The 22,918-nt window shown below is 45.1% G+C and overlaps 3 protein-coding genes and 1 pseudogene across 4 annotated transcripts; 1 reads left to right on the top strand and 3 right to left on the bottom strand.

Annotated features, from left to right (window-relative positions):
• Window positions 1-1,130: 1,130 nt before the first annotated feature.
• LOC149983563 (uncharacterized) lies at window positions 1,131-4,129 on the bottom strand (the record flags this gene model as incomplete). Its single annotated transcript, XM_090236697.1, has 3 exons — window positions 1,131-3,575; window positions 3,789-3,892; window positions 4,049-4,129. Coding segments are annotated over 3 exons (876 nt in total), but the record flags the coding sequence as incomplete, so codon positions are not given.
• LOC110524407 (tetratricopeptide repeat protein 14-like) lies at window positions 4,079-6,943 on the bottom strand. 2 transcript variants are annotated; one of them, XM_090235672.1, is made up of 9 exons: window positions 6,740-6,933; window positions 5,735-5,908; window positions 5,499-5,620; window positions 5,245-5,426; window positions 5,100-5,148; window positions 4,862-4,991; window positions 4,630-4,752; window positions 4,428-4,543; window positions 4,079-4,216 (listed from the first exon to the last, which is right to left on the bottom strand). In XM_090235672.1, the coding sequence occupies exons 5-8, from the start codon at window positions 5,122-5,124 to the stop codon at window positions 4,462-4,464; spliced, it is 360 nt and encodes a 119-aa protein (XP_090091798.1). In that variant the 5' UTR covers window positions 5,125-5,148; window positions 5,245-5,426; window positions 5,499-5,620; window positions 5,735-5,908; window positions 6,740-6,933; the 3' UTR covers window positions 4,079-4,216; window positions 4,428-4,461. The 2 variants fall into 2 exon arrangements, with proteins under 2 accessions (XP_090091798.1, XP_090091799.1); XM_090235673.1 differs by lacking the exon at window positions 5,245-5,426 and having other exon boundaries at window positions 5,474-5,620; window positions 6,740-6,943.
• Window positions 6,944-8,936: 1,993 nt separating this feature from the next.
• LOC149983562 (uncharacterized) lies at window positions 8,937-16,835 on the top strand (annotated as a pseudogene).
• On the bottom strand, window positions 14,169-22,696 carry LOC110524406 (leucine-rich repeat-containing protein 24). The gene is made up of 5 exons (XM_021604005.3): window positions 22,089-22,696; window positions 19,372-19,545; window positions 18,926-19,204; window positions 18,556-18,724; window positions 14,169-18,352 (listed from the first exon to the last, which is right to left on the bottom strand). Exons 2-5 carry the CDS (start codon window positions 19,522-19,524, stop codon window positions 17,214-17,216), a joined length of 1,740 nt encoding a protein of 579 aa, XP_021459680.2. The 5' UTR covers window positions 19,525-19,545; window positions 22,089-22,696; the 3' UTR covers window positions 14,169-17,213.
• Window positions 22,697-22,918: the final 222 nt, after the last annotated feature.

Below are 22,918 nucleotides of genomic sequence, written 5' to 3'. Positions count from 1 at the left end.
TGACCACCATTTGCCACATGCAGCGTGAGAAATCTACTTAATATAGTGTTGATTGTGGCCTGAGGAATGTTGTCCCACTCCTCTTCAATGAGCAAAGTTGCTGGATATTGGTGGGAACACGGGGTCATACACGTCGATCCAGACAGCATTCCAAACATGCTCAATGGGTGACATGTCTGGTGAGTATGCAGGTCATGGGAGAACTGGGACATTTTCAGCTTCCAGGAATTGTGTACAGACGCTTGCGACATGCATTATCATGCTGAAACACGAAGTGATGGCAGCAAATGAATGGCACAGGATATCATCAAGGTCTCTCTTTGTATTCAAATTGCCATCAATAAAATGCAATTGTGTTCTTTATCCATAGCGTGTGCCTGACCATTCCATAACCCCACCGCGAGACACTCTGTTGACAACATTTACATCAGCAAACCGCTCGCCCACATGACACGATACACGCATGGTACAGTTGAAACCAGAATTCATCCATGAAGAGCACACTTCTCCAGCTTGCCAGGGGCCATTGAAGGTGAGCATTTGCTCAGTGATGTTGGTTACGACACCAAACTGCAGTCAGGTCAAGACCCTGGTGAGGACGACGAGCAAGCAGATGAACTTCCCTGAGACGGTTTCTGACAGTTTGTGCAGAAATTCTTTATGTTGTGAAAACACACAATTTCATCAGCTGTCCAGGTGGCTGGTCTCAGACGATCCCGTAGGTGAAGAAGTCAGACGTGGAGGTCCTAGGCTAGCATGGTAACATGTGGTCTGCGGTTGTATGTACAGCAAAATTACCCAAAACAACGTTGAAGGCGGTTTATGGTAGAGAAATTAACATTCAATTATTTTGCAAAAGCTCTGGTGGACATTCCTTCAGTCAGCATACCAATTGCACACGTCCTCAAAACTTGAGACATCTGTGGCATTGTGTTGTGACAAAACTGCACATTTTAGAGGGGCATTTTATTGTTCCCAGCACAAGATGCACCTTTGTAATGATCACGCTGTTAAATCAGCTTCATGATATGCCACACCTGTCAGGTGGATGGATTATCTTGGAAAAGGAGAAATGCTCACTAACAGGAATGCAAACAATACATTTGAGAGAAATAAGCTTTTTGTGCATATGGAACATTTCTGGGATCTTTTATTTCAGCTCATGAAACAAGACCAACACTTCACATGTTGAGTTTATACATCTGTATTTCATAAAATCATCAGGTAAAAACATGCAAATGGTCATGTGAGATGAAATGTTTTCAAGTGTAGGATTATTAGCACACTGCATACATAAAACGTGATTCTAATAAAAAAGGAGTGCACTTAAGGCAAAAATAAATAAAAAGACATGACCACCACAGAGTAAACAGTGCATAACATGATTAGAGTTAAAGAGATCAGTTTAAGACATTAGTACATTTAAGAGCGATAGATTTGACGGACTAAAGAGCTGTGCCTGTGAATTAGTGAGTAATCCCTTGTAACAAGATGAACTAAAAACATGTCTAACTGATGTGCAGTATAGTGATTGAAGACGTTGAAGTTAAGCTGTAAATAAGCCACTTTGGCTGTTGACATGAAAGTTGTGCTCTTTGCAAGGATGCTGTGTCCAGTTATTAAATCATGCAATTTTACTTAAATTAGCTTACCAATATGTCATTGGGTCTAAGTTAGTCTCAACACTGAAGTGAAATACAAGAAATGTAACAGTAGATCCATACAAAGCTATAGACCCTTTTCTTTGTTTGCAAACATTGTCACACAAGTGCGATGCACGCAAGTTGGTGGAAGACCAAGTAGGAACGTCAGCAAAAAAATTATTTACATGTAGTTTATGAGTGCATTTCACACTACTTTTGTATTATCATTGGATTAAGTCTCATATGAATGTCCTGCTTAATATGTTTGTGTCATCGCAAATCAACTGCATTTTACTTTAAAAAAGCACTTCAACCAGTAAAATGGCTCTTTGGCTAGCTTTTGCTTCAACTGGAATCAATGAGCGTTAGCATTCTAGCTAACAAACTGCTGCATCCAAAATTATTTTGCAAAGATCACAACCAAATATAATCATAGCCACTGGTTAAGCAAGAATCAGAACATAATTGTAAGGGTATGAGAACACAAGTTATTTTGTTTAGAAGTAATAAAAAACAAAGCTAGGCTGTTGAATGGGCACAAACAGCGATGGCTTTCTTTCTGCCGCCAAGAGTTACGCGCATCTGTGCATTACGTCAGTGTGTCATGTACTGAAAAAGGGTCTATAGAACAGGTTCGAAGTTGGATTTACACAAAATAACCACATTAATGCTTAAACCAAACAAATCAGGCTTGGAAATTTTGGCCAAAGTTCACAGCCAATTTATTGAAAAGGATTCATATTGAAATTTCAGTCATTGAATGACATCTTCCAATCTACTACCAGCAAATAGAATAAAAAAAAAAAGCTCAATATATCTAATTTGTGAGTTTCCCGATACTTAATACAGAGTTTACTGTACTTAGTTAAAGTTAGTCTACCTTTAACTAATTTAACTATCTGCGGTGCTGCTCCTAACAACGTTATTTCACAGCGTCTACTTTTAATTGAAGCCAAATCATTTTCAAACTGCATGCCGACAGCAGATATCTTAACAGGTCTTTCATTTGCTTTCTGCCACGTAAAAAAACATGTCCGTTCGCAGAAAAAAAGTATCTGAAATGATATTAAGGCAGTGTAATTATCACAAAAACAGTAAAAATTTGAGCACATTTTTTTTATATCACCAATGCAAAATTGACAGCATTGGACACTAGAAATGTGTCCAACACTATAATAGCAATAGTTGATTTGTTTATAGTTATGAAATAAGATGGTTAAAGCATCTCGGAAAAGCTGAATTCACTTTTTCAGCTTGAAGCATTTCTCCTCAAACTGAGCTATTTGGCTGAAGATATCTAGGAGATTAGTTGACAGCTCTTTACTTCCTCCTGCAGATCCCTTACTATTCAGGGAGGCATCAGTGGAATACCTGTTATCCCTGCCATCAGACCTTCGGGTGGCCTTATTTTTCTCATCTCCTTGTTCTGTGCTACCATACCTCCCACTATCTGATCGTCTGTAACTGGATATGTGGGACTGTGACGCGAGGTCGTTGGCGTACCAGTCAGATTTGCAGGAATGCTCTGAGCTGGCAGATGAAGACATTCTTCTGTGTTTGGCTTTCTCCAATGACTGGTCATCATTGGTCTTGTCATCATGGACACCTTTCCCCTTGCTGCTCTCAGCACGCTGAGGAGAGCTGTCAACAGGGTCATCGTTAAACCTACCTCTGCTGTTGTCCGGAGCATCTGTGGACACGAATGATAAAGAGTGATGATTGCTGTGGTGCTGACTATGCTCTTCAGTCCTACCTGGCCCCTCAAACAGCCTGACCAAGCTACATTTCTGATCCAGGAAGGCGGTGGTGGTGTTGGGTAGGGCAGGGTACCATTCCTCAGACACACTCCTGATGTCCCTGGATGAAACCCTCCGTTTGCGTTTCTCCCCTCGAGATGACCGTCTGTGTTTGCTCTTCTTTTTCTTTGACTTCCTGCACCATGAGGAGGAGGAGTGGTCGGAGGGAGTCATTCTAGAGGGAGTTATAGCACAGAAACTATGTAGCTACAAAATCAAAATTAGATATTGGAGAATTAAACGATGATTAATATTTAGCCAAATTAAATTACGTGTATGCATTTTGTTTTACAAGGCAACCAATGAGCTGACAGTTTACCTTCCGGTTGTTGGATTGGTATGGATTTACCTTTTTTCTTCTTTTAAGATCTTATGCAATTTTTCTGCACTCGTCTCCACATTCTTAGCTTTTCCCACTTCCTTTGCTGCTGCCTCTCTCAGTTTGAGGGATTTCTTTAAAGCAGTCAGTTTTCATAGTAAAATTACACCATATTTCATGAATTCAAACATGGGAGCAAACCAGGAATGTGAAAAACGGCACATGGACAAATTTACCAAGGCATGATCCAGAAATCATAATTACAGGTAGAGAACAAAGTTTACATTTACCGCATTGAGATCAGGTCCAGCGTACCAACCATTTTCATTCCAGTTGTAAGGTTGTTTGTTCCACCAATAGACACGCAACAATCAAGGCAGTCGGGTAGAGTCAAAGGGCAGGGTCCCAGATTGCAGACACGCACATAACAAAACACTTCATCAGTATTACAAGGCTCCCTGTGTGTTATGCCAAAAACACAAAAATGACTGAACATTTAACTGGCCCCTTTTCAAATGTTCATGTTCAAATATGTCAAGTAAACAGATGAAGTATCAGTTAAATGAGGGTGTTAAAACAGTCAGAAACAGACTTTCCAATTGAAGGATAGCTTCTTAAATGGGAAACAAGTGGAATAGTTGGCATAACCCATGGAATATACCAGCTAACCTGGATAAGTAGCTCTATTTTTCTCAATGCTTCCTTAAGACTCCATCCCGGATTCCAAGGCCAGAGCTTTTCGGTAGAGGCCCTCAGCTGTAATTAACTTTTCTTCCTCCTCCAGTCTCACAGAAATAAACAAGTATTTTAGAGGAGTGGTTGTCACTTAAACACAGGATAATAAAGGACGAGGGAAAACATTCCTACTTACTGGCCACCTCGCTCCACCAGGGTCTGGCATAGGTATTTCTTAGCATTTCTGTGGGTTGGGCAGCTTTCCAATGCCAACTCAAAGTCTGTTATTGCCTTCAGCAAACTCCCTTTGTTGGCATACCTGGGAGAAGTCAACTGGCAGGTTTATATTAACTGCAAAGACAGCCCGAGTTCAAGCTGAACTATTTTTTACCATATGTTTTCTGCCAACTAGAACATGTCCGTCTTACCTGTATTGAAGTGGAAGATCATCTATACTAAACACTCCGAGCTTTAGACTCATCAGGTTTGGGGTGCGGGAGGTGGGCTGAAGTGAAATGGTTATCTTCTCATGGTATCGGTCAATATCCTTCACTCCAGCTAGGGCACAGCACATGGTATATGGGTCAGTTTGTTGACTTATCACAAAACTGCATTGTGAGCATGTTTACATTTACAACACAGTTCGCTAGTGCAGTGTGCATTCACCTCTTATTAAATAGCAGATCATCATGATTGCTCTAAGGGGGCACAGGGCCTGAGGAGAGAAAGAAAGCCGAGAAAGAGGTTAACATGCGCTCCTATTTCTTCAATAAAAAAACACTGACCACCAGGCCAAAGCCACAAGCCTTACCGTCCTCTATGTCTCTCTCTAGTCCACCTGCCATGCAGATCAGTGTTACAAAGAAGCCAAAATCCCTGATGGAGTTGACCTGCCTATCACAATATCCCCTCGCTCCATGTACAACAGATTCCTCCGCTCCTCAAATGACACCGCCATGAACTGCTCCAGAGGGGGCATGATGGCATAGGGCTCTAGGAAAAGGATATTAGGCCAAACTCAGTACAATATGTTAATTTACCTGTGTATTTGACAGTAACAACTACCTTCCCCTTCCTCCAACACATCCTCCACTGTTGCACTGGATTTCCATGATGGTGCAAATAGGATGTCTGCTTTTCTAGCAATAAACTGCTCCACTAAAGCATTGTCCTCCCCTCCACATTTTCTGCAAAACATGGATATTAATGATCATGTACACATTTTCTGGAAATTTGCCATTGACAGTGTTGCCAACTTGGGGTTCCATTAGCTAAATCACTGTACTGTAATTTAAAATTACCTTTGATAGCTGGCCTTTGAAAATCCTATTGAACTGGACTTGTCTCTTTGTTCACATTTGAGATGGGTAAACAGGCTTTGTCCATGGTGAGACAAAGTCTTCCTCAGTAAATCTCTATCCATTTTCAGTTATTGGCATCAGAATTCCGCCTGATTAGCTAGTATGAACAACATCCTGTAACAGAAGAAAAACATGGCATAACAGCTTACTACAGTAGCAGCTAGCCCAATAATGGACTAAAGGAGCCTAGCATTACTCCATATAGTCCAAAGGACCAGACATGTTCTGTTTAAATAAAAGGAGAGATGGCTCTAGATGCCAAAACAGCCAAATCAGGGATGGGCAACTCCAGTCTACTGGGGCTGGAGTCACACTTTTCCCCATAGCAAACACAACCGATTAAACAAATTGCATTCTCAACTGAAAATCATGTTGATTATTGGAGTCAGGTGTGTTAGCTGGGGCTGGGCCAAAAGTGTGACACCAATCAGGCCCTCGAGGACTGGAGTTGCCCATCCCTGCGCTAAATACTCTAGCTAAACGTGAATTGATTCTCAATTGTGGTACGGTTCTAGAAACATACACCGCTATACTTTCATATCGCATCAAAATAAACCACTCAGTATTCCGTCTGGGTAAACAAGCGCTGTAACATGAAAATATGGCCGTGTGGGAACCCTAACCTATAAAAGGTGTGTATCAATTTAACTTTATTTTTGAAAATTATTTCTCACTGATATGAAATAAGGTCCTTGTGCTTCCAAAACAGTGCCGTACGCAAGTGCTATTAACAAAACTCTTCCGTACAGAAGACGCCTTCATCCAACAATGACATGTGTAATGGAACAGTCATGATCAAGATCTAACTAGTAGTTAGCCAAGAATCACAAATAGTATTAAAATTGAGCATAGCCAGCAACATGCATACAGTAGCTAACTAAGTTAGCCAGCTGTAAATATGTCATGGCCAAAGACAAGTTTCGAAACTGTTAATATGGCTCTTACGCTAACTGACGACGTTCGTTGCAGCTGCTACACTCTACCGCGGACAAGCAGTTTACCAACTAAGTCACAGTACTCGACACCCGGTGGTTCATTCCCATGCAGATGTACATTACATGTACGCCAACTATTAAAATAGCAGTTAGTTGTCTGACAGAAACGTACTAAACATTTTTTGGGGGAACTTCTTCTTCGGTGGGATTTTGTGGCGGAGTACATGCAACAATTGTGTATTAACCCCCCTACTGGATGGGGTGAGAACTACACTGAACAAAAATATAAACAAAAAGTTAGATTTTACTGAGTTAGTTTATATAAGGAAATCCGTTACAGGACGAAAATATAAACGCAATATGCAACCATTTCAAATATTTTACTTTGTTATAGTTCATAAAAGGAAATCAGTCAATTGAAAAAAGTTCATTAGGCCCTAATCTATGGATTTCACTTGACTTTTATTTCAGCTCATTAAACATGGGACGAAGACTTTACATGTTGCTTTTATTTTTTTTTGCTCAGTAGCAAGATGACGAAGAAATAATTGAATTCACTCTCCATATCCCCATACTACCAGTGCCAAATGTGTCAAATGCTTTTTCTGTTTGCTAATTTAGGTAGGTAGTTAGCTAAATTAGCTGGTCTAGCTAGCTTAACAACTACATATAGCCATATTTATGTAAAAAATAGAAGAGGTTTTACATTCAGATATCTATTTTACCTTGACTGTTAAACCTCTTCTCTTTTTAGTCGTAGATATGGCTACTTAAAAGAAAGCTACAGCGTTACAACCAGCCATTTAAAGCTAGTTTTACCAGAAAACAGCACGTCATGACAGGAGTTGGCTAGCAAGTTAGTCTAGCGCCTGCCTACTTGTTATGCGCCACGCCTCGTATTTGTAACTTGTTAGCAAACATGTAACATCGCCAATGTAAATCATTTTACTAGCTAGCCATGTAACATAATTGACAAGAGTTGACATTGAAAAGCATCCACGGTCATAATCCTAACCAATCTCACAAAATTATAGGCATTTTGCAAAATAGGATTCCAAACAGATGTAAATAATTATTGGCTAGCTAAGTTTACTAGCTACCAGTGAGGAGAAACAATAATTCAACCATTTACTGTTGTAAATCTCAAACCGATAAACTGGTTTTAATATAAAACATATTTGCCTAAGTATGTCTGATAGACATGGCTGTAGCTAGATACTGTCTGCCTACTTACCTGGGTACATTTGCACGGTCTGGTCGTTGTGCAAATGTTGAGGGTTGTGCCATATTTATTTATATTAGGCTAGATACAGTTCTAAATGTAATCTCTGTACAGATGTATGCACGTACTACTTCCGGCGCCGACAATATCGGTGCATCACTAATACTGTAGGCATGACATGCCAGCAACAAAGGCTGACAATACACATCCAAGTATATTTGACAAAATTAAGACAGACAAGCGTTGTAATTTTGTATTCTGTAATGTGATTGTGGAATAGGTGAAAAAATTATTGTTGTCTATCAACAATGACAAGCCACCGGGATCTGACAACATGGATGGAAAATTACTGAGGATAATAGCGAACGATATTGTCACTCCTATTTGCCATATCTTCAATTTAAGCCTACTAGAAAGTTTGTGCCCATGCAAAAATCATTCCGCTACCTAAGAATAGCAAACCCCCTTTTACTAGCTCAAATAGCCAACTAATCAGCCTGTAACCCTTAGTAAAGTTTTGAAAAAAATTGTGTTTGACCAGATACAATTCTATTTTACAGTAAACAAATTGACAACACATTTTCAGCACGCTTATAGGGGACATTCAACAAACTGATGCTAAAAAGATTGTGGGGCTGTTTTTTTAGACTTCAGTGTGGCTTTTGACATTATCGAAATCAAATTGTCATGCCCTGACCATAGTTTGCTTTGTACGTTTATAGGTTTTGTTTGGTCAGGGTGTGATCTGAGTGGGCATTCTATGTTTTATGTCTAGTTTGTCTGTTTCTGTGTTTGGCCTGATATGGTTCTCAATCAGAGGCAGGTATTAGTCGTTGTCTCTGATTGGGAACCATATTTAGGTGGCCTGTTTTGTCATTGCGGGTTGTGGGTGATTGTCTATGTGTAATGTTTGTGTCAGCACGATTGTTCATTAGCTTCACGGTTGTCACGTTGTTGTTTTGTAGTGTTCAGTTTTTCCATTAAAATGAGGAACACTTACCACGCTGCGTATTGGTCCGATCCTTCTCGCTACTCCTCCTCAGAAGAGGAGGAAGAATGCCGTGACAGAATCACCCACCACAGAAGGACCAAGCGACGTGGTAATGGACAGCAGCAGCAAGAGCAGCAGCGGCCAAAATTTCAGGACTCCTGGACATGGGCGGAGATTTTAAACGGAGAAGGACCCTGGGCACAGGCAGGGGAATATCGCCGCCCCAAAGCAGAGCTGGAGGCAGCGAAAGCTGAGCGGTGGAGATATGAGGAGGCAGCACGGCAGCGCGACAAGTACGAGAGGCAGTCCCAAAATAAATTGGGGGAGGGGCACTCGGGGAGTGTGGCTAAGCCAGGTAGCAGACCTGAGCTCACTCCTCGTGCTTATTATAAGCAGCGTGTTACTGGTCAGGCACCGTGTTATGTGGTTAAGCGCACAGTGTCGCCAGTACGTGCCCATAGCTCGGTGCGCTATAGGGCAGCCCCCGAAAGTGTCATGCGAGTGTTGGCATCCAGCCAGGGCGTATGGTGCCTGCTCAGCATGTCTGGTCGCCGGTATGCCGTTTCGGTCCAGGGTATCCTGCACCGGCTCTGCGTGCTGTGTCTCCGGGGAGCTGGGAGGGTGCAGTGAGTCCTATGCCTGCGCTCCGCTCGTGCCGGGCAAATGTGGGAGTGGAGCCTAAGGGAGAGGTGCACGTAGTAGGCACTAGATCTCCAGTGCGTACCCACAGCCCGGTTCAACCTGTGCCTGCACTCTGGAGGGTCCGGGCTAGAGTAGTTATACAGCCTGGGGGAGTGGTGCCAAGGCTGCGCACCAGAGCTCCAGTGCTCCCCCACAGCCCGGTCCTTCAGGTGCCTCCTCCTAACACCAAGCCTCCTGGAGGTCTCCCCACTCTGGTGGGTCCTGTGGCAGCCCCACGCACCATGATTTCTCTCTGTCTCCTCCCTACAGGTGCTCCCGTCTGTCCAGCGCCGCCTGAGCCGCCCGTCTGTCCAGCACCGTCAGAGCCGGCAGGGTGTCCTGAGCTGCTAGAGTCTCCCGTCTGTTCAGATCCACCAGAGTCTCCCGTCTGTCCAGAGCCGCCAGAGTCTCCCGTCTGTCCAGAGCCGCCAGAGTCTCCCGTCTGTCCAGAGCCGCCAGAGTCTCCCGTCTGTCCAGAGCCGCCAGAGTCTCCCGTCTGTCCAGAGCCGCCAGAGTCTCCCGTCTGTCCAGAGCCGCCAGAGTCTCCCGTCTGTCCAGAGCCGCCAGAGTCTCCCGTCTGTCCAGAGCCGCCAGAGTCTCCCGTCTGTCCAGAGCCGCCAGAGTCTCCCGTCTGTCCAGAGCCGCCAGAGTCTCCCGTCTGTCCAGAGCCGCCAGAGCCACCAGTCTGTCCTGAGCCGCCAGAGCCACCAGTCTGTCCTGAGCCGCCAGAGTCTCCCGTCTGTCCAGAGCCGCCAGAGTCTCCCGTCTGTCCAGAGCCGCCAGAGTCTCCCGTCTGTCCAGAGCCGCCAGAGTCTCCCGTCTGTCCAGAGCCGCCAGAGTCTCCCGTCTGTCCAGAGCCGCCAGAGTCTCCCGTCTGTCCAGAGCCGCCAGAGTCTCCCGTCTGTCCAGAGCCGCCATAGTCTCCCGTCTGTCCAGAGCCGCCAGAGTCTCCCGTCTGTCCAGAGCCGCCAGAGTCTCCCGTCTGTCCAGAGCCGCCAGAGTCTCCCGTCTGTCCAGAGCCGCCAGAGTCTCCCGTCTGTCCAGAGCCGCCAGAGTCTCCCGTCTGTCCAGAGCCGCCAGAGCCCCCAGTCTGTCCTGAGCCGCCAGAGCCACCAGTCTGTCCAGAGCCGCCAGAGCCACCAGTCTGTCCTGAGCCGCCAGAGCCACCAGTCTGTCCTGAGCCGCCAGAGTCTCCCGTCTGTCCAGAGCCGCCAGAGTCTCCCGTCTGTCCAGAGCCGCCAGAGTCTCCCGTCTGTCCAGAGCCGCCAGAGTCTCCCGTCTGTCCAGAGCCGCCAGAGTCTCCCGTCTGTCCAGAGCCGCCAGAGCCCCCAGTCTGTCCTGAGCCGCCAGAGCCACCAGTCTGTCCAGAGCCGCCAGAGCCACCAGTCTGTCCTGAGCCGCCAGAGCCACCAGTCTGTCCTGAGCCGCCAGAGTCTCCCGTCTGTCCAGAGCCGCCAGAGTCTCCCGTCTGTCCAGAGCCGCCAGAGTCTCCCGTCTGTCCAGAGCCGCCAGAGTCTCCCGTCTGTCCAGAGCCGCCAGAGTCTCCCGTCTGTCCAGAGCCGCCAGAGTCTCCCGTCTGTCCAGAGCCGCCAGAGTCTCCCGTCTGTCCAGAGCCGCCAGAGCCACCAGTCTGTCCTGAGCCGCCAGAGCCACCAGTCTGTCCTGAGCCGCCAGAGTCTCCCGTCTGTCCAGAGCCGCCAGAGTCTCCCGTCTGTCCAGAGCCGCCAGAGTCTCCCGTCTGTCCAGAGCCGCCAGAGTCTCCTGTCTGTCCAGAGCCGCCAGAGTCTCCCGTCTGTCCAGAGCCGCCAGAGTCTCCCGTCTGTCCAGAGCCGCCAGAGTCTCCCGTCTGTCCAGAGCCGCCATAGTCTCCCGTCTGTCCAGAGCCGCCAGAGTCTCCCGTCTGTCCAGAGCCGCCAGAGTCTCCCGTCTGTCCAGAGCCGCCAGAGTCTCCCGTCTGTCCAGAGCCGCCAGAGTCTCCCGTCTGTCCAGAGCCGCCAGAGTCTCCCGTCTGTCCAGAGCCGCCAGAGTCTCCCGTCTGTCCAGAGCCGCCAGAGCCCCCAGTCTGTCCTGAGCCGCCAGAGCCACCAGTCTGTCCAGAGCCGCCAGAGCCACCAGTCTGTCCTGAGCCGCCAGAGCCACCAGTCTGTCCTGAGCCGCCAGAGTCTCCCGTCTGTCCAGAGCCGCCAGAGTCTCCCGTCTGTCCAGAGCCGCCAGAGTCTCCCGTCTGTCCAGAGCCGCCAGAGTCTCCCGTCTATCCAGAGCCGCCAGAGTCTCCCGTCTGTCCAGAGCCGCCAGAGTCTCCCGTCTGTCCAGAGCCGCCAGAGTCTCCCGTCTGTCCAGAGCCGCCAGAGCCGCCAGTCTGTCCTGAGCCGCCAGAGCCCCCAGTCTGTCCTGAGCCGACAGAGCCACCAGTCTGTCCTGAGCCGCCTGAGCCGCCAGAGCCGCCAGTCTGTCCTGAGCCGCCAGAGCCGCCAGTCTGTCCTGAGCCGCCAGAGCCGCCAGTCAGCCAGGAGCCGCCAGTCAGCCAGGAGCCGCCAGCGCCACCCTTCAGTCCTGAACTACCCCTCAGTCCTGAGCTACCCTTCAGTCCTGAGCTACCCCTCAGTCCTAAGCTACCCCTCAGTCCAGTGGGGCCCTTTAGTAGGGTTGACAGTCCTAGGTTGGCGGCGAGTGTCGCCGTTCCTAGGAGGCCACAGAAGCGGACTAAGACTATGATGGAGTGGGGTCCACATCCAGCGCCAGAGCCGCCACCGTGGACAGATGCCCACCCAGACCCTCCCCTATAGGTTCAGGTTTTGAGGCCGGAGTCCACACCTTGGGGGGGGGGGGGGGGGGGGGGGGGTACTGTTTGCTCTGTATGTTTATAGGTTTTGTTTGGTCAGGGTGTGATCTGAGTGGGCATTCTATGTTGTATGTCTAGTTGGTCTGTTTCTGTGTTTGGCCTGATATGGTTCTCAATCAGAGGCAGGTGTTAGTCATTGTCTCTGATTGGGAACCATATTTACAGTGCCTTGCGAAAGTATTCGGCCCCCTTGAACTTTGCGACCTTTTGCCACATTTCAGGCTTCAAACATAAAGATATAAAACTGTATTTTTTTGTGAAGAATCAACAACAAGTGGGACACAATCATGAAGTGGAACGACAGTTATTGGATATTTCAAACTTTTTTAACAAATCAAAAACTGAAAAATTGGGCGTGCAAAATTATTCAGCCCCCTTAAGTTAATACTTTGTAGCGCCACCTTTTGCTGCGATTACAGCTGTAAGTCGCTTGGGGTATGTCTCTATCAGTTTTGCACATCGAGAGACTGACATTTTTTCCCATTCCTCCTTGCAAAACAGCTCGAGCTCAGTGAGGTTGGATGGAGAGCATTTGTGAACAGCAGTTTTCAGTTCTTTCCACAGATTCTCGATTGGATTCAGGTCTGGACTTTGACTTGGCCATTCTAACACCTGGATATGTTTATTTTTGAACCATTCCATTGTAGATTTTGCTTTATGTTTTGGATCATTGTCTTGTTGGAAGACAAATCTCCGTCCCAGTCTCAGGTCTTTTGCAGACTCCATCAGGTTTTCTTCCAGAATGGTCCTGTATTTGGCTCCATCCATCTTCCCATCAATTTTAACCATCTTCCCTGTCCCTGCTGAAGAAAAGCAGGCCCAAACCATGATGCTGCCACCACCATGTTTCACAGTGGGTATGGTGTGTTCAGGGTGATGAGCTGTGTTGCTTTTACGCCAAACATAACGTTTTGCATTGTTGCCAAACAGTTCAATTTTGGTTTCATCTGACCAGAGCACCTTCTTCCACATGTTTGGTGTGTCTCCCACGTGGCTTGTGGCAAACTTTAAACAACACTTTTTATGGATATCTTTAAGAAATGCCTTTCTTCTTGCCACTCTTCCATAAAGGCCAGATTTGTGCAATATACGACTGATTGTTGTCCTATGGACAGAGTCTCCCACCTCAGCTGTAGATCTCTGCAGTTCATCCAGAGTGATCATGGGCCTCTTGGCTGCATCTCTGATCAGTCTTCTCCTTGTATGAGCTGAAAGTTTAGAGGGACGGCCAGGTCTTGGTAGATTTGCAGTGGTCTGATACTCCTTCCATTTCAATATTATCGCTTGCACAGTGCTCCTTGGGATGTTTAAAGCTTGGGAAATCTTTTTGTATCCAAATCCAGCTTTAAACTTCTTCACAACAGTATCTCGGACCTGCCTGGTGTGTTCCTTGTTCTTCATGATGCTCTCTGCACTTTTAACGGACCTCTGAGACTATCACAGTGCAGGTGCATTCATACGGAGACTTGATTACACACAGGTGGATTGTATTTATCATCATTAGTCATTTAGGTCAACATTGGATCATTCAGAGATCCTCACTGAACTTCTGGAGAGAGTTTGCTGCACTGAAAGTAAGGGGGCTGAATAATTTTGCACGCATTGGTTTAATTCAATACATGGATAATATATGGATAATTTTGCACAAATGACCAATTCAGTAGAAAATAGTTTCATCTGAAACGGCAACAGAGAGAGAGAGACAACAGTAACCGTATTTATTTGGACATGGAATAGAACATACAATTGAAGTCGGAAGTTAACATACACCTTAGCCAAATACATTTAAACTCTGTTTTTCACATTTCCTGACATTTAAATTCCCTGTCATTTAAATTCCCTGTCTTAGGTCAGTTATGATCACCACTTTATTTTAAGAATGTGAAATTTCAGAATAATAGTAGAGAGAATGATTTGTTTCAGCTTTAATTTCTTTCATCACATTCCCAGTGGGTCATAAGTTTACATACACTCAATTAGTAGCATTGCCTTTAAATTGTTTAACTTGGGTCAAATGCTTTGGGTAGCCTTCCACAAGCTTCCCACAATAAGTTGGGTGAATTTCGGCTCATTCCTCCTGACAGAGCTGGTGTAACTGAGTCAGGTTTGTAGGCCTCCTTGCTCGCACGTGCTTTTTCATTTCTGCCAACACATTTTCTATAGGATTGAGGTCAAGGCTTTGTGATGGCCACTCCAATACCTTGACTTTGTTGTCCTTAAGCCATTTTGCCACAACTTTGGAAGTATGCTTGGGGTCATTGTCTATTTGGAAGACCCATTTGCGACCAAGCTTTAACTTCCTGACTGATGTCTTGAGATTTTGCTTCAATATATCCACATAATTGTCCTGCCTCATGATGCCATCTAGTTTGTGAAGTGCACCAGTCCCTCCTGCAGCAAAGCAACCCCACAACATGATGCTGCCACCCCCGTGCTTCACAGTTGGGATGGTGTTCTTCGGCTTGCAAGCCTCCCCCTTTTTCCTCTGAACATAATGATGTTCATTATGGCCAAACAGTTCTATTTTTGTTTCATCGGACCAGAGGACATTTCTCCAAAAAGTACGATTTTTGTCCCCATGTGCAGTTGCAAACCATAGTCTGGCTTTTTTATGGCGGTTTTGGACCAGTGGCTTCTTCCTTGCTGAGTGGCCTTTCAGGTTATGTCGATATAGGACTCGTTTTACTGTGGATATAAATACTTTTGTACCTGTTTCCTCCAGCATCTTCACAAGGTCCTTTGCTGTTGTTCTGGGATTGATTTGCACTTTTCGCACCAAAGTACGTTTATCTCTAGGAGACAAAATGCGTCTCCTTCCTGAGAGGTATGACGGCTGCGTGGTCCCATGGTGTTTATACTTGCGTACTATTGTTTGTACAGATTAACGTGGTACCTTCAGGTGTTTGGCAATTGCTCCCAAGGATGAACCAGACTTGTGGAAGTCTACAGTTTTTTTCTGAGGTCTTGGCTGATTTCTTTTGATTTTCCCATGATATCAAGCAAAGAGGCACTGAGTTTCGAAGGTAGGCCTTGCAATATATCCACAGGTACACCTCCAATTGACTTGAATGATTTCAATTAGCCTATCAGAAGTTTCTAAAGCCATGTCATCATTTTCTGGAATTGTCCAAGCTGTTTAAAGGCACAGTCAACTTAGTGCATGTAAACTTCTGACCCACTGAAATTGTGATACAGTTAATTATAAGTGAAATAATCTGTCTGTAAACAATTGTTGGAAAAATTACTTGTGTCATGCACAAAGTAGATGTCCTCACCGACTTCCCAAAACTATAGTTTGTTAACAAGAAATTTGTGGAGTGGTTGAAAAACAAGTTTTAATGACTCCAACCTAAGTGTATGTAAACTTACGACTTCAACTGTATGTCAATACAAACCACAAATAAATAATTTTAAAATAAAAGTATTCAAAATATCTGAAATTAAACTAAAAGCTTGAAATGCAGTTTTACAGTGACAATCTGGGTAGGACAATAGAGTGTTTTAATTCTAGACTGTATTGCTTTTATCACTGTTCCGCCTCAAACACAACAATGTCCAGCATCCAATGGGATACCAGACTCTTTCCCTGTAGCCTACAGCTGTTGGGGGAAGCTTGCGCTGGGGTCCACTGCACTTCCTCTTTCAAACAAATACCTTTCAACATCTGAATGGCAAAAACACAGTTTGAATGAGGGCTAATATTGTTGTGGATTTGGTAGTTCCTGGTGGAATTTCAGAAAATAGTCCCAACTGAGTGACATACAACAATGCACTGCAAATATGTATGCAGCATATGTCACACACCAAAACCTACTGTAATCTTGTGCTGGACCACAGACATTTTACCAGATTCCATTGAAACCAATACATATGCTGAGGTATACTGCAAACACAGTAAGCTAAAGGCTATTGAAACACTTGATCATGAGAAAAACACACACATTGAATCACATTAGGTTTACCTTGTTTGGTAAACTAAAAAACATGTTGAGGTACAAGCGACAAAAATATTCCCATAAAGCTAAGCCCAACAGTACTTTCATATATTTCAAAAATTATTATTTTAAAGTTAAAGGAGATGACTGATTTATGGTACTGCCTGCAAATGTAATACATCTCCTTATCTTCAATTCATGCATATGTGCATATAGTCACCAACCTAATGAAATTAACTGAACCTGAAGGGGAGAGAGCCTGTTTTACTGACTGTATACCGTTGTTTGATTGATGAAATCTTTGGAAGTAACTTGCTGTAGGATGGAGGGATTCGGGTTGGTCAGCAGTATTCTGCCACAAAGTACTCCTTTCTTATAGACTTATGATACACCTTTCTCTTACATTTCTAAACCTCTCAGAGTCCAACCAGGTGAGCCTGTTTAGGCCCCTATTTCAGTTAACTTTTTATAAACAGCAGAAGTGTCACAATAAAGGTCTCTCCACCATACATTACTCAGTCCACTGAAATGGTTCTCCATACTTACTATAGTAGCTACAGTATATGTTCAAGCTGGACAAAGGACTAATTTTCTCATATCACATTAAGGTATAGTACAGTGGGGGTTTTGGTTGAGGGAGGCATGTCTCCTGCCATGTCTTTATATCGTACTGCTGCTCAAACTTGTCACTCTGGAGCAAGAGCAATCAGGATTTATGATTCATCTGAACCCTCATTGCAGTCTGGAGGTTTGGTCACCAAGTGACATTAAGTACTCTGGACTAGCTCATTGTGAACGTCGTCCTAGGGGCCTTCAGCAGTGGATCTCATATGCAATTTGTGAGTCGAGGAACAAGCCTGTGTGATTCAGAAACAAGCCCTCCGACTCGGCTGTCACCGGCTCTGCCTCCCCGCCCTCCCCTGCCATCCTTCTCATTGTCCGTATATCCGGCTCTATCTGGGGCTTTGTGGGAGACAGTGCTTCCTGCTGTTGGTACCCCAGAGTGGTGGTAGTGGCTGTGGTGGAAGGTGGGAGGACGGGTTTAGCCCGGTTCAGAACATACATCTCGTGCCCGCGCTCATCCCGATACTCCTCCAGCTGGGCAAAGGTTGTTGGTCCGTCCGAGTAATCATTGACATACAGGATGCTTTCCTCCTTGTCATCTGTGTCCTTCTGCCGATGGCGTTGTCGGCTGTAGATCATAGCCACCAGGAGAAGAGCTGTGAGGGCCAGCAGGGAGATCCCTATGGCGATGGCAGTCTGAGTAGCAGCTCCCAGTGCGCTGAAGGCCATGCTGCCAAGGGCGTACAAGGGCTCTCGACTCACATCTGACGACGTCGGCCGATTGGAGCGCAGACGAGGCCAGGATGGAGCGTAGGAGGCAGGGGACCAACTGGACGAGGACGAAGAGTTGATTGCGAGCTGAAAGGTCACACGGGCCACCCCTCCAGCGTTCCAGGCTTCGCACTCATACAGCCCGGCATGAGCCACTGTCACGTTGCTAAGGAACAGCATCCCACTGCCAGTGTCTGGATCGAAGCGCTCCCCATCCTCCTTCTGGAGTCTCACTCGTCCTGCAGCTGGATGTATTGCATCCTCAGCCCCCACAGTCCCTACACCGCCCAGGTCCTGCACCAGCCCCCGGGGGGAGAGCTGCACCTTACCCTGGGAAGCCTTCCTCCAGGTGACCTGCGGCCGGGGGTAACCAGATGCATGGCAGGAGACGCGCATGCTCTCCCCTAGGCGCACGGCCAGGCGGCGGGGTTCCAGCTGAACCAGAGGGGGGATGCACACCAGGCTGTTAAGAGGCACCTCCACCAGGCTGAGGTGGGAGAGGCGGGGTGGCTCAGAACAGACAAGGCGCCGCTCGGCCGAGCTCAGCAGGCGCTGGCCCTCCTCATCGATCCAGCTGCGCAGCCAGTGCAGGGCACAGTCGCAACGCCAAGGATTGTCTACAGTAGGAAATTATAATTTGACGGGGGGGTGTGGCAAAGTCAACAAAGGGGAATGGAAAAGATGCAACACAACATTGAGACAATTAAGACAAAACATTTGAAAGAGGTAATTATATTTGAAGAACAAGGTCAATATATTTAATGTAGGCTTCTTTTTTGGTCCCACAGCCCTACCCCAAATCCTGTCCTTTGGCCCTCACCTGTGACACGCAGCACCTGCAGGCTGACGAGGGGCCGCAGGGTGGCAGGGCCGATGGTGTGCAGGTTATTCCGGCTGAGGTCAAGCAGGGCCAGAGAGGACAGACCAACTAGAGCTTGGTCTCCCAGAATCTCAATGCTATTCTGCTGCAGGTGAAGCTCTTGAAGACGCTATGGAAGCAGGGATTGTAATCAGTATTAGGAATGAATAGTGACATAATGTAGAGGAAGTGGTTTAAGTTGAAGCGTTGATTGTTGTGGTGGAACTCTAGATGATTATCAGGACAAACAGTATGTTTACAAGGGAGGAGGGGAACACTAGCATTAGTTTGACAAAACATTAACTGAGTTACTGATAATAAGGGGACTGACCTGTAGGCCTCTGAAGGTATAGTCCTGTAGGCGAGTGATGTCATTTCCTGCCAGGTAGAGGATGCGGAGGTGCTCCAGGCCCCTGAACATGTCTGCTGTGACCAGGTGGATGCGGTTCCCGTTGAGGGCCAGCTCCAGAAGCTGACCCTGGCTCTGGAAGGCCCCGGGTTCCAGTGCTGAGATACTGTTGTTCTGCAGGTACAGGTAGTGCAGACGGCCCAGCTGGGAGAGGTCTGACAGACGGATCTGCCCGATAGCATTGTCCTGAAGGAAGATGGTCTAATTGGAATAGATGGGCATAATTAACAATAAGCATAACTCCATATGTAAACTCTAACAAGAGTAGGTACGCCTGAGTGAGTGTATGGATGATTCAAGCATGGCTATATTGTGTGGTGGGTGGTATCTGGGAAACAGACAAGTAGACATATTGAGTCAATGCTAACCTGTGTAGAAGCTGGGACGTGTGAGGGGATGTCCCGGAGGCCCGTAGAGCCACACTCCACAGTCAGGCTGTAGCAGCGACATCCCACTGGACAGCCAATGGATGGGAGAGCATGGAGAGATAATATCAGGATAGCCAGAAGAGAGAAGGCCATCGCACCAATAGGACAGAGATCCTAGAAAGAGAGACAGACAGATTGAGGAAAGAGAAATGGAGGTTTAAGCAGTGTTTCCCAACTCCATTCCTCCAGTATCTCTAACAGTACACATTTTTGTTAAAGCCTCAGACAAACACACCTGATTCGACTCATATAGGGCTTGATGATAAGTTGACAAGTTGAATCAGGTGTGTTTGTCCGGGGCTTCAATAAAAATTGGTACTGTTGGGGGTACTGGTGGGGGTACTGGTGGACTGGAGTTGGGACATTGGTTTAGAGAGGGCAGGGTAAAACTGGTTAAAGTAACAAAGAAATATATAATTTTGTTGACAATATCCCAATCTGGTCATTTGTATATGTCATTGTGAACTCAAAGGGGACAGACTTGCGAACATAAGCAACCATTTAAATGCAAACAGTTTCTCCTGCTCAAAATATGTATCAGCCAATTTAAATCGTTGATTTACTTGCACGTGGCAGAATGCAAAATTGTAGCCGGTCCAGTCAGATAAAATGGCACGTTAGCCCTATGCTATGTGGTTACACTTACATTTATCCTTACAACATTTTATAGGCTATGCATTATGATAATCATCCACTTTGTCACATGCGTTCTGAATTGAGCAAACCGATGGTTAAAGTGCACTATTGATTTATTATTTGTTAATAGTGGATGATAGTTTATTAATAGTGCACTATTTTGATTTACTATTTATTGCCTACCTCCCTACTCTTCTACATTTGCACACACTGCACATAGATTTTTCTATTTTACTTTTCTATTGTGTTATTGACTGTACGTTTGTTTATGTGTAACTCTGTGTTGTTGTTTTTGTCGCACTGCTTTGCTTTATCTTGGCCAGGTTGCAGTTGTAAATGAAAACTTGTTCTCAACTGGCCTACCTGGTTAAATAAAGGTGAAATAAAAAATTAAATAAATAAACATGGATGTGTGTGAAACAGATAAACAAAAACGTTGGATTTTGTCAAGTATAAAAATGTTGTCTAACGCTGGTAGTAGTTAGTAGCCTAGTCAAGGATGCATCAATGCAATATTTACAGACAACGTTTTGTTACAGACCAATGGAACAAAAGCAATCCTTGAATTTGTTAGCTTAAAATGTTCCTATAGTGGCCCAGGTTGACCTATTTTAAGAAATGCCATTGGTTGGTGGATACAAAGTCTAAGATCTTTGATAGGCTGATGGAGAATTGGTTCCAGGATATAATCACTGCCACCCGGTGAGGTTAGCAAATGGCTAACTTGTGCCATGTTATCTGATGGGACCAGCTACAATTTAGTGTTCCGTCATGTGCAAGTAAATCAACAATTTCAATTAGCTGATACGCATTTTGAGCGGAAAAACTGGGCCCCAAAATGTTCTGCCCGAGCGCATAAACAAAATGCAAGTGTCAGCACTCATGTTACATGCTGACACAATACAGTGTCATGTAGAATCAGATCAGAAAAAAGGGCAGTTTATTACATGGCTGTTGCTTTCTATGATATTAATCCAGGTTGCTTCTGGGCTGACTTCTCCAGACTGTCAATAATAAAAGTTGGTATTTTTTAAATGATTACTCTATCAATTAATGTATTTTCTATGCATCTTACATGTAAGGCATGCTATACTTGTATGTTGCTTCGGATGATGACTGTAAAAAAAACATGTCACAAACGAATTGGAGGGAAATTAACTGTGCCACTTCAGTAGGCTAATTAAGCAAAGGGTCACTTAATTTTCACAAACTGATTAGGCACGCTAAAACAATATTGAGGAGTCTTTATTAGGAAGATTCCATTGCCTGTTCTCCAAACATAAGCTGCTGCTGCAGGCAGCTGTGGAAGTACAGGCTTGTGTTGAAAAGATAAGCACAACATTTCCTTGGAGAAGATGAGGTCAACTCAAGACAGTGACCAGGCAGTGAGCATCTTGCTCTAATAAGCCTGACATCTAGCCAGGGCCTGGAGGCATTCAATGAGGAGCGGTGATGTAGCTCCAGGGGAATAGGCTATGCAGCATCCATGGTGGTATTGATATGTTTTGTAAAAGAAGCATATCATGGCCATGCCTCGAAGATCTGATGCTCCTGACTTCATAGCACTGATTGCATATGAGAGGCCTTTTGGGGGTTGTAGCCCATTGTAACTGCAATAAGTCAGAGGATGAGAATATGCCAAAAATGAATCATAGCAAATATTCAGCAGATGATAATTATTTATATCTAGGCCTAGACAGATGGCTACACAACCACCACTTGCAACTAATTTATGATAATATGAACACTAATAATGTTGTTACTAGGCCTACTGCTAATAAGTAATAATATATAATGAATAATAGTCATGCGTTGTTATATCATAATTACTCATACGATTCCTCTTATTTATATTGTGTAGGCTGATAATTTAGCCTACAACAATACACTACCACATTAAATCAATATCTGATACAACCTACACTGTGATAAAAACGACTAAACATTAGAATACACACTGCCCAGTCCACAATATATCACCGTTTTTAAAAGAAAAAGAGGCACCATCGGTGGGCACATACCAGATAAGGATGTAGAGATGCGCTATACAATTACAATCGCCCAGATTTCGAATGGATCCGCACGGAAGAGCGCGTTATTATTTTGATGGGAATCACATATATATAATATATATCGTATATATTGGTAGATTAAAATCATATTCTAACGGGATCTCCTCGGTAAAAGACATATCCGACGTTTTGAACACATTGTCCAAGGCTACTGTCGAGCCATTATTATGGCACAGGGCCCCGCAAATAAATAGGCTAAAGAATAATAACCGATACGTGAAGGCTACAGTATACGGACACACTCCAAAATAGAAGCTTCAAGCCGACAGACTTGTATTCCAAAAAATTAAAAATTATTTTGATGAATCAGGATTTCTCCCTTTTCATCCTCTTGTCAACCTTCTTGCGCTCGTACGGTGTTGTCCAATTCACTACGTTCCTCGTCTCTAGCCCCTCCCTTTCTCTCTCAAATAGATCACTTAACAGCGTTACAGTTGAATTGTTAACACTTGCTTTGTTTCCTTCTTGCCTTTTGTTTTCTGTGATTTATTCCAGACGTTCCTATCAAATAAATAGCTTGGATACCACTTTCTATGCCTTGTTTCTAAATCACATACAAACCCGCGCAGGCTTACAGCGTTTCTCAAACTCGGTCCTCTGTCCACGTCCTGCACAGTTTAGTTGTTTTGCCCTAACACTACACAGCTGATTGAAATGATCAAAGACTGGTGATTCGCTGATTATTTGAATTAGCTGTGTAGTGCTAGGGCAAAAACCAGAGTTTTTTTCATTATGGTAACAGTGTCTTCATCACTAAAAACTTAATCCAAATTATTGCA

The sequence above is a fragment of the Oncorhynchus mykiss genome, chromosome 5, assembly GCF_057628025.1.
Source record: "Oncorhynchus mykiss isolate SJ-2025 chromosome 5, ASM5762802v1, whole genome shotgun sequence".
In the NCBI taxonomy this organism is placed as follows: domain Eukaryota; kingdom Metazoa; phylum Chordata; class Actinopteri; order Salmoniformes; family Salmonidae; genus Oncorhynchus; species Oncorhynchus mykiss.
This window is presented reverse-complemented; position numbering and strand designations above follow the sequence as displayed.